At 40.5% G+C, this 11,496-nt stretch overlaps 1 protein-coding gene across 2 annotated transcripts in view; it reads left to right on the plus strand.

Annotated features, from left to right (window-relative positions):
* Positions 1 to 11,496, plus strand: part of PALLD (palladin, cytoskeletal associated protein) — a gene marked incomplete at both ends in the record, with an annotated part of 193,699 nt that overhangs the window by 181,161 nt on the left and 1,042 nt on the right. For both annotated transcript variants that reach the window (XM_080343535.1, XM_080343536.1), the window contains 5 exons: positions 2,948 to 3,042; positions 8,262 to 8,394; positions 9,347 to 9,554; positions 10,261 to 10,426; positions 11,255 to 11,388. In XM_080343535.1, coding sequence (XP_080199661.1) covers positions 2,948 to 3,042; positions 8,262 to 8,394; positions 9,347 to 9,554; positions 10,261 to 10,426; positions 11,255 to 11,388 — 736 coding nt within the window. The remainder of the gene's footprint in view (positions 1 to 2,947; positions 3,043 to 8,261; positions 8,395 to 9,346; positions 9,555 to 10,260; positions 10,427 to 11,254; positions 11,389 to 11,496) is intronic.

Here is an 11,496-nt window from a genome sequence, read left to right on the forward strand (position 1 = left end):
GTCTGCATTAGGCAGTGATGGCAATTCTGTAAGGCAAAAAATTCTAGAGCTTATTATGTAGGGGAGAAGTCTCCTGTGTTGATCCCAGAGTCTTAAACACTGTTTTTCTGAAACACAGAGCGTTACTGGTTTTGCAATATTACTTGCTCTTTGCCGACCCAGTACAAGAGCTGAGGTGCACAACAGAAACCCAGCAGTGCGTTGGACACAGCTGAACTTACAGCACACGCATCCTATCGAAGTAACTTTCAATCCACGCTCCCTACAGCACAGCAAATTGAGGGGAAAGATTTGCACATGAGAAACCAAGGCAGTAACATAACTTAAGGGATGTAACAAATTATTTTCTTCTGTAGCAACAAATATCTTGCCAAGACCTGGCCTGCAAGTAGAATCACACTGTAAAATAGCGAACTGTATCACTGAGACAGAGTTTAATCTACGCAGGAGTGTTGTGCTCTGTTATGGAGGTTGCTTGGTTACTGAGCGTGACACGGCCCTTTCTGCCTTGCTCTTTAACTGTCAGTCCCGCTCACATTGCAGCGTGCTTGGGAACATATGGGATTGTACATGCAGACAACACACAAATAGCAGTTTTAGGCTGGATTGTACAAATTGCAGTGCTTAAATCTAGGTGGTTTTCTACACATACAAATAACAGAGGTGAAGAAATAATAAAGAAACAGCATAAGGCCAAGGGAATTCTTCAGGCTGGGAACTTTTACACATAGACAACCATTGTGTTATAACACTTGGTACCATTCACAGCAGGTTTAAATATGATAAATAAATACATCCATGTTCAAGGTAGGAAGCGAATCCTGCTCATCTTCCTCTAAGTGTCGTGTTAATGCACCTACAGAGTTCCCTATGTAGTGTTACTACATGATCCAAAATCGTAGAGACCTTGTTGAATAAACTGCCTTTGTGTTTGTACACTCTGAATAGCTCGTATGAGGATATTTAAGGCCTTCCTTTTAGTATTTGTTAGTCTGGGTAAGGCTCGTTTGATGACACAACAGGGAACTAGGTTATCAGCTCTGGTCATTGATGACACTCATTTGTGGACTTTTAGATGTACTAAAATGAGACCGTTTTGTATTGTTCGTAGTTTGGGGACTGAAAAAGCCATTTTGTTAAATAGTAAAGTTCTGTGTCTGTGCTTTTTTCTCTCTTTGGAGAAAAACCAGAGGCATCCTCCTCTAGCTCCCCTAAACAAACCATCTGCCTGTTTCACCAAGCCCATTCTGTTCTTTCTTCACAGGGGATTTCCCAAGCAAACATACTTATCTCTTCCACTATTTGCTTGCTTTTACTATGCGTTTAGCAGTATAATGGAGGCAAAGAAGGGCTGTGAATTAATGTACTGGCCTTTCACATTCAAAAGATCTGGATTCCAATTCTTTTAAGTCATACCGAGTAGAAATAATTTTGGCATAGCTTCCTCAATTCTAATGGAAAGTTGTCCACATCTCAAAGCTATCACAAACTTAGGCGAATTTGGCAGCCTTTCCTCAAGCAAAGTGAAATACGTAAATATAAGGGAGCCTGCATCAGGATTCTGATGGACTGATAGATATTTGCTCGGCTCTTGCTGTGTTTTGGTCATTGCTATTGGAACCACCAAACTACAAAGCAAAAAGGCTGATAAAAGTTGATTTTTATTAAAGCAAAAGGATTCAGTTCATTAAAGCTCTGCCAGTTTATGGCATCTCATGATCTGGATTAATATAATACAACAGGATTTACGTATGTAAAGTGCTGTGTTGACAGCCGTGGCTGTCATCCATGTTAGCTAATACAGCAGGAACCGTTGCCTGCGGTGTGAAGTGCAGCGTTCTGGAATCCAGGTCCTAACGCACCTCTGGAGTTTGCCATAAAATTTGCCATTTAATTTAATCTAGAGCAAACTGACCCTGGGCCTAGAAAAACACAACTCCGTGCCTGTTGTAGGCCTTTACTTACAAGTTATGTCCCTTATCTGATCTCTTTCCACGAGCTGTATGGGCTCAAGTCAAGCCCTTATTTTCCAGTCTCTCCACATCTTTGCACTGTGCACCCAGGACTCTGGCTGGATTTCCCTTATTTTGTAGGCCACCACGTCATGAATTACTTCCCACTCATCGCTTCCGTCCCATTCATCCCATGACTTTTCCAAATCTTTGGCTTCTTGCTTATTCTTCCCTATCCAAATTCTTTACTGTCCTTTGTGTTGCCATTTGTGATGCCTTTATGTATTGAGATGCACTGGAGTTATCCGAACTGTGTTAATTCATCACCTGCCAGAAAAATATTAATATGCACTTGTGCCTAAAATAAAAATGTATTCGTTCCAGATGTCTTCAATGGTCTTGCAACACACACACAAAAATCTTTTGCTTAAGAAATTGCTGCAGGTCATGCACAATGGCTTATTTTAACACAGTATTTTTCTTGAGGACTAAATGGGTCATGGGAATAAAAGCAGAATATAGGGACTTCATTTCTAACAGTCCAGCAGTAACGCAAAAGTCATAGCCATTTGAAGGCTGCTTGTGACCCCAGTGAAAATGGTTTTCCATGGGCTTTGGCCAGTTGTCAATGAACGGGTATTTGCAAACCCCAGATTACAGTGACAAAAATATTTGCCACTTATACGACGACAGACTTGAGTGTGGAGCTCACAGCTTAGACCCGAAGTTCATGCAAAGTTGATGTGGATATTCCAGGTGGAACATTCTAGCTGTGACTGTGTTATAGTCACAATTATTCCAGCGGTTCTTGGTTAGGTTGGAAGCTAACAGTCAGAAGGTATCTCGACAAATGATTTTCAATGTCTTTGTGATAGAAGAGGTTGTATTACAGACTCTGTAACAGGTGGGCAAAAAAGAAGAGATAAGGTTGAAAGTTTATTACTGTTACATGCTTTAATGTCTGGTAATGTTCCTCCTCTCCTTCACCATAACAGGGTAGAGTAAGTTGCACGGGCCGGCTGATGGTTCAAGCTGTAAATCAGAGAGGCCGCAGTCCTTGGTCACCTTCTGGCCAGCCTCATATAAGAAGGTACTTGATGCCTTTTGGTTTTGGTTTATAATTGGGGGGGGGGGAGTTATTTGTTTTTCTTTTAATAATACATATTTTGCAAAATTATTGTGGTAAGATAAATAATGTGAAGAAGGTAAGTTAAAAGGATGGGATTCAGACAGAAATGTGACCTACCTCTCCTGTCTAAAACTTTCTGCCAAGTTTGCATACTTAGAAGTATAAGCAGCCTCTGCAATTACATTAGTTTTAAGTATCTTTAATTTTGCCTGTCTCCTCCTCGTTTCTTTGTGATGGTCACTAATTAATCATCTCACATTCCACTGTCAGCTGTTGGGAAGGACTTTGTCACTTATGTTTTTTAAAACCTCTCACCTGACTAGGATTCTACCAGCAATCTGTACTTTCTGCAGCTTTTAATAATTATTAATTTAAAGAAATAGAAGAAATAACTACATGCCAAAGAATTTTATTAGATTTACATTATAAATACTTCAGTATTTCAGTGATTTCAGTTCAGGTTCTTATAAGGAATTATGAGTCAGAAATAAAGTATTAAACTTATCTTTTGTAAGTTTACAATTATTCACATATGAAATTTTGGTTTATGTTTTTGGGCCATATAAGGGAATTTTCCCTTCAAATGCTTTTTTTTTCATTCCCCAAAGCATTTATGAGGCTGCTTAGCACAGCTCAGACATCTTTAGACAATACAAAAAAATTCACTTTGGTTACCCAAACAGAACTGCTTTCAAGGGACTGTGAGAACTCCAGTTTTGTTTTCTGCTGCGAGGAGGCACATGGTCACTCAATGGTCACAATGGCCACAGAATCTCAATATTGCCCAATTGTAATACATAGATGTAATTACATAGTCAATGTGTAATAAAGAAATTACTCCTGTGACAATTAGCAGTCATAGTAGTATGACCTGCAGGACTGCTGTGTGTGGAACAGGTTCTCTTCCCCGCTCTGATCACTAGAAAGTATTAGGAAGTGAGGCTGGTTGCTTGAAAGATCGTATCAGTCTTATTCCTGCCTGGAACTAACTGGGCTTCCCACAGTTCTGAAAGCATTTCCCAGCATCTCTCACCAAGGTGTCCCATCAACTCTCCCTCTCAGCCTTCCTGTCTAGGCCTGTTAAGCCCAAAGCTCAGGCTGCTTGTGGAGGGGAATGTCCTGCCACCAAAACAGCTGTGTCCCGCTGCCATAGCCTGCCCAGTAAATGAGACACTTGACACCTGCAAATAATGGGTAAAGTGAAAAGTCTCTGTTAGTCCCTGTAGGGAAAAGCTGCCATGAAGAGTCAGGTTTCAACTGGATTAGTCCGTGCACACAGGGTGAGACAGGGGAAACACCTTCATAAACGGGGAGGGGGACGGGCTGAGGGGTGGGTGAGAGCAGCGAGCAGCTGACGCTGCTGCATCTTTCTACAGGACGAAATGTGGGTGTTTCTGCAATGGGCACAACCCCTGGGGTGGTAATGGAGTAGGCTCATTTTTCAGTTTCTCCAAATGCAATTAAAGTCCAAGGCCGCTTATGGCTGGTGTTTTATTTTCTAACTGAGACAAGCACTCAGGCAGCCACTATTGTTTTGCTTGGGTATCCAGCAGAGTAACAAGTTACAAAGGTTTCCATATAGCAGTTTAATTAAAATTAGAGCAATTGTTGGGGATTCTTATTTACTGTAAAATTACCACACGTGAAGGGCTCCTTCTGGTATGTTCCCTTAGGGAGGGTCTGTTTCTGCCAAGCACCCAGCACAGCGCTGTTGCTGGCCAGTGACATTTCCCACTGCTCCCACCATCCAGTTCTCCCCGAGACTGATGAGACAGGAGCACGTAAAACCAACCTCAGACAGGCAGACAGACTCCCACCATCAGCTTTTCTAACATAACACACCACAATACTGTGCTCCCCCATACGCTATAATATGTGCCACATATATTGCCATATACTTTAGTAAGTAATAGTCCTGTGGCATTACAGTATTTCTATAAACTTTTCTGCCTGAGAGCAACAAAACCTTTTTAACCCTTGTTTTTTTTTTTAACAAGTGTAATTATTAGCTTAATGAACTTTATGACTTGTTACACTGTTGACAGCCTTTTTCCTGAAGTATTTTTAATCTCTCACACAATGTGTTCTGGCAGAACTCTGGTTTATGTCATCTTTGCTACATCACAGCCGTTTTTCTGCACTGTGCTTAGCTTGCAAACATTACCTTCTTAGTGCTATTTTGGGGAGGGTGGAACTTTTGAATTGTCTGACGTGTACAAAGCTTGAGCTTGGTTGCTCAGACATGGTGCTCAACACTGTAGCCCCTGAGCTGTCTGGTGGTGCGCAGCAGACACAGCCCCAAATAAATCATCTTGAAATGCATGAGATTTAAGTGAGATTTTTAAAATAAACATTCCTGTTGCCCCTGTGCTCAATTAGAGGAATAATTGGAACTTAATCTCCTTTATCCCAAATTAGTGATTGTTATCATATGGTTGGTTACAAATTCTTCTCCAGCTTCTTGCTCGCCGAAGTTCCTAGTGCATTGCCCATGCTGACCCGCAGAGTCTCCCTGGACACATCTAGTACGTGATGTCAGTATTGCTGAAACTCACCTTTGCAGTTTGACACCCACATCACAGCTCTAAAGAAGCCATAGCTAATCCCAGGGTATTCCAGTCTATTGATCACTCCTACACCTCTGAAGTACCTGGCTCTACTCATTACATTATTTCTTAAAAACCATGAAACGGGTTTAGAATTAAAATAACCCCAGTTTCACGTCTCAAGGTAAAGGCTTGAAAAGTGGTCTGCAATTTTAGAGGTACATTTACAAAGAGGTAAAAAGAAACGCATTCTTTATTTCCAGCTCTAGACTAAACAGCATCCTTCCAAACCTGCAATTTGAAAACTTAGTTTCTACGATTCAAGAACATAGTATCAGAAAAACAAAACAAAACGTCTTTGGTCACAAACTCGGGAAATTCTTAACCTTTTTGTTTTCCATTCATTCGGTGTTATCATTTGCTATTTTTTCATCCAGTTTTTTGACCAGTGCTGCCTTTTTATGCAGCCGCAGCTGTGAGACGGTGGCTCTCAGAAGGGCTGCCACACTTCAGCAGTGCAACTTCACCCGTTCGGCTCAGCCTTGCAAGGAAATGAGCAGCACTTACCTAGAATCATACTTGCGCTTCATTGGCATTGTATCAGCAGTATGGAAGCAGGATGCATGTAGATATTACAGAGGCAGATGCTGCATTGTTTGCTTGCACTGTGTAGCTCTCAATTCACTAGATACCATCCTTCCTAGGTCAGACTGCAGAACTAATTTAAAAAGATAGGACAAGAGTTTTTCTCTGTTGCCATCCATCTTCTGTCCCTGCTACATGCACGTGAGGCATCTAAGTCACCAAAACTGGCCAGGAACTCGCCAATGAAGCAGAGTCTTGCTTTGGAGCTCTAGTGCAGGAGCTTTAGGTGTGTTTAAGTGGCAAAAAATGTTAGGGGCTTAAGTCCTGGATTTAGGCACTTAAAGAGCTTTCAGTGTGTGTGAAGAAGTCCTGTCTGTGTTCCCTTGTTCAGTATCTGCTCCTGCTTCAATAGTAGTAGAGGCTGAATTTCCCCCCTCCACATCTGCCTTTAGTTACAGCTGCGGGAAACCTGTGAGGATCATTAAAAAGTAAAAATGTATCTAATTATGACAGATAAGGTGATGACTAGTCAGAATTCAAACAGAGCAATAATAGAGAAAAGGGCAACAACAGAGAAGGACAAAAGGAACCAAATTTTCAAGCAACTCTAATTAAATTAAACCTCAGTGAAACAGAGTGTGCAGCTGGAGTGTTTATCTTCCATATAGTAGTACAGCCTCTTGGTTTTCACCTCTAACTGCTGAGGGCCTTAAGCTTTTTTGTGTCATCAATTATTTTAACCTAAAGAAATGCCCATGGGCAGTAGAAAACACAGTATAGCCACATATACTGAAGCGTGTATATACTGCAGCCAATGGCCGAACCAGAAACACTGGAGAAAGTTAACAGAAAATGGAATTCAGGAAAGAATTTCACTGTAAAGTCCTGTTGATAAAAGCTCTCTGAGGATATTTGAACAGCTCTACCGTGCAGCAGGGTGCCAGGGTGGGCAGCAATTGGCTCTAGAATGGAATCCACTGGAACTGATCAGGCAAGGACAAAAACTCATCTCAAATTTTGTTTCAATTACAAGTTGCTTTGATTCCTAAATCACGCAAATGCAATAATTCTAATTTGGGGGGGGAACAAAAACCCCAAAACAAACAAAACAACAACAAACAAAAACAAAAAAAAACAACCACGTTTAAACAAGGAACCAATTAGGAAAAGTTTCAACAGAGTAAATTAACAGGCAAGAAGAGCCAATGCTGAAAATGGATTGATACCATGGAAGCTTAAGGTGATTGATACTGTTTCTGAGAACAGGAGATACTTTTCCTTCTTTTTGTTTTTTATTAAACCTTTTAAAGTACCTTTATGAAGAACAATTTAACAACCAAAGTTTTTCTTCCTGTTGTTCACAAATGAAATTCTTATTGTTTGGACACCACAATTTGGTGGCTTTGAAAATGTTCAGGAATACCTCCAACAAAAAAAAAAAAACCCTGTTAAACAAGGAATAAATATCCACAGCACTTCAATCTACACAATTTTCTGTGAGGTCTTCAGTAGTGCAGAACAAGAGTAGACAAAAAGTAAGTGTGATGTGAAAAGTCTCTTTCCAACAGAGAGGAGGGAGATTTTTAGCTGCTGTTGTTTTCTGAAAGGTGAACGTAATTAACGAACAGTACTTTTGCCTTCTGGTGAAGGGATTAAATACACAGGACACTAGAAATGAGGAACTGAATCTGTCTGCTAAGGCCTACTGACTTATTTTCTTTGTACTTCAGTGATGTAAAGACTAACTCTAAAAAAATACTATCAGGTATGAACAAATGATTATTACAAGCAATTATTCTGTAGCAAGATTGTTTTCTAGATTATATTTTGCCACAAGACGTGAATTAAATGAAAGTTATTGATAAGCACAGTGTCACAATTAACTCAGTCTGAGCCAAATGCTACCAGTGTACGTGTGTAAATATGGAGTGATTATGGTACAGGTGCAAGAAGTGATTTAAAATTCAAAGCACTCTTACAAGTGATTTTGGTTCTTCTGATTTAGCAGAGAACAAAAAATAATTTACCTTTATTTCATGTTATTTTAAGACCACGATCTCGATCAAGGGACAGTGGTGATGAAAATGAACCAATTCAGGAACGATTCTTCCGGCCTCATTTTCTGCAGGCTCCTGGAGACATGACTGTTCAAGAAGGAAAACTGTGCAGAATGGACTGCAAGGCAAGTACAACACCAGGGACGACAGCTGCCCTTCCATAACATGAGCTGACTCAAAAAGCCAATTCGTTTCTTTTTAAAGCTGTTTTACCTATTGGCAGTTTCAGGGACTGTCAACAGTTTAATTAACCTCGCTGCTTATAAGGAAGCTGACAACCAGTTTGCCTCCCCTCCAATGAAGGTGCTTCAGGCAAACCTCACAGTCCACAGTACGCTGATTTTTAGAATTCAGCTTTGCTGGGGTGTGGAGGGAAGCTATACAGCCAGGGTGCTTCTCCCTTTTCAGTTGAGTTTCGATCCCCTAGTAAAGTTTCAAACATTATAATCCTGATTTATGATTTTGCCTGACAGAATAAATTAAGGCTGGGATGAGTTCTGTTTCCTTTATGCTGACATATTTGGGAGAAGCTGTTTGTTTTCCAGTGGTACCCACAGCAAATGGCAGGGCTTTCAAAAGTACAAGACTTGTTCACACAGCCCAGGCATTAACCAGTGCAGGCGGTGCTCCCACTAGGTTACGCCTAAGCAGAATGGAACTTAAAAGTTCAATAATTAGTCAGGTAACATCTTTTTGTCTGCAAGTTTTCTACAAGAAGTTAATCTAAAAAGGAGTATCTTCTCATTCCATGTGAAGAGCAAACAAAAAAAAAGACAAAAGGTGTCACCTTGCCTTTTGTTTGGCAATGTATTACTACATTTAACTTGTAGCATATCTAAAGGCTGATCTTCCTTCAGTCACACCCGTAAGACATCATGGAATTCAGGGAGTTGGCTAGAAAGTAAGTAAATGTATACACCTGAGTCAATGTGTAATTCAGGGCAGAATTAGATCTTTAAATCTTATGGTACACCTGCAGCAGCAAACAAAACCAATCTTCTCTGCAGGAACATGTCAGGACTCCTTCAGTGTTTTGTATGTCTAAGACCATTTCCCATTATTCTGTTTACACTTAAGGTTAGTGGATTACCCACTCCAGATTTGAGCTGGCAACTTAATGGAAGACCAATTCGTCCTGACAGTTCTCACAAAATGTTGGTACGTGAGAACGGGGTGCACTCCTTGATCATAGAACCAGTGACAGCCAGAGATGCTGGAATCTACACGTGCGTTGCCAGCAATCGAGCTGGTGAAAACACCTTCAGCCTGGAGCTCATTGTTGCAGGTAACATCTTCATGCTACGCTTCCCAATGAGCACTGCAAGGGTAACCTGAAAAAGGAAAATGTAAGTGCTACCAGATGATGTGGTTGAGGGGTGGGGGCAAGAAAAGGAAACCTGGTAGTTACAGAACTATAGTTTTACGTTATGTTGTGGAATAAGTTGCCTGGCAAGTAACCTCTGTGCACACAGTTACGAAAAGAAGGATGTTGCCACAGCTGAGGCCACAAACCAGACTTTTTACTTGAATGGGGTTGTAAATGGTCATTTGTGCAGACCCGCATCTACCCGTTTGCAGCCAGCATGGTGTGATACGTCCGTCTCACAGCATATTAGGCTAATGCTGTTCCAACCTGCTGGTAGAGCAGTTCCTTCTGTAATTAAATGCCCTTCCTTCTATGGGATATGAAGGAGCACTGTTTGGCAAGCATTGTGCAGCCAGTTTGTCAAGTCTTCATGTTGCACACTTTAGTTCTTTAGGGGAAGGGGAGAAGCCACTCAGCTCTGTTTAAGGCTCATTTTTTCCCTATTAAAATACTGATGTGACTGTTTTCTTCAGATAAACCAGGGCTGGACTTTGTGATTAATGAAGACAACACTCAAGTTTCCCGGCATTTATATTTTTCATTATCAGTTTTTAGCCTGTTGCTGAAAGAAAGGCTACATCTTCACAGACTAGTGTCAACATGAGTGCCATCTTTATTTTCACAGCTAAGGAAATACAGAAGGCACCTGTGTTCATAGAGAAGCTACAAAACACGGGCGTGACTGAGGGATTCCCAGTGCGACTGGAGTGTCGAATCTCAGGGGAGCCGTCTCCTCAGATATTCTGGAAGAAAGAGAACGAGTCACTCACATACAACACTGACCGAGTGAGGTTAGACTGACTGAGAATAATCTCCACATGTATAACTTCAATGATGATTTATCCTGTAACACAAGTGAAAACCTAGCAGGTTTTAAGAATGCTTTGTGTGAACACCAGCTCATAAATATTAACTAGTTATTGCAATAATTTATGACATTTACTCAAACTTGCAGCCAGCCTGGTGGCAGAGCCAGCATTAAAATGCTACCTGTTTCCCAGCCTTGGACTTAACTATCTTTGCACTTCAATCATGTGGCAAAGTAGTTTTTCTCTTCTGCTTCTCAGCAGAAACCATGATGGATAGATTCAATTTATTTTATATTATAAGATTTCAATTTATTTTATATTCTAAGTTCTATAAATGTTTCCTTGATATTTGATAAAACTTTGTACGAATGCTTAAAAGCAAACTCACAATATATTGCAAGAAAAGGAGCTTGTTACTGTTAGGACACAAATTATTGCTGTCCTTTTAAATAACTAAGAGTATTTCAGTACCTTGTTCCTCAGGGCTTTTTATCCCTTCCCCAAAACATCTGGGTAAGTTCTGGCATCCCTGCTACTCACATCAGATTTTCAGATCTCTTCATCTAAAATTGTGAAGCAAGTTCCTTTATGCATTTTTGCTTCTTAGTTTTCAATACAGGATGATGAACCAACAAACTGTCAAACAAGCCTTCATTTTCCTCTTGTTAATTTCAGAGGAAGTTCCACATTAATTAAAAATGGAGTCTAATTAATCTGTAACTAGGATTTGGTCTGTTTATAATGACATTTTAAAATACTGTTTAAATTGCAAAACAGTGTAAACTAATTTTCTACTTTTCTTTTGTGCAGCATGCACCAGGATAACTATGGCTACATTTGCCTGCTTATTCAGGGTGCCACAAAAGAGGATGCCGGCTGGTACACCGTTTCAGCTAAGAATGACGCTGGGATTGTGTCTTGCACGGCTAGGTTGGATGTTTATAGTAAGTGACTTCAATTTTCGTGGTCACATTAATCCTCTCAAAACCAACAGTTCTCTGAGTTTCAGTTTCTTGACAGAATGGTTTACACTGGTCTCTCTTTCTTTTATT

Source organism: Nesoenas mayeri (genome assembly GCF_963082525.1).
Source record: "Nesoenas mayeri genome assembly, chromosome: 4".
In the NCBI taxonomy this organism is placed as follows: domain Eukaryota; kingdom Metazoa; phylum Chordata; class Aves; order Columbiformes; family Columbidae; genus Nesoenas; species Nesoenas mayeri.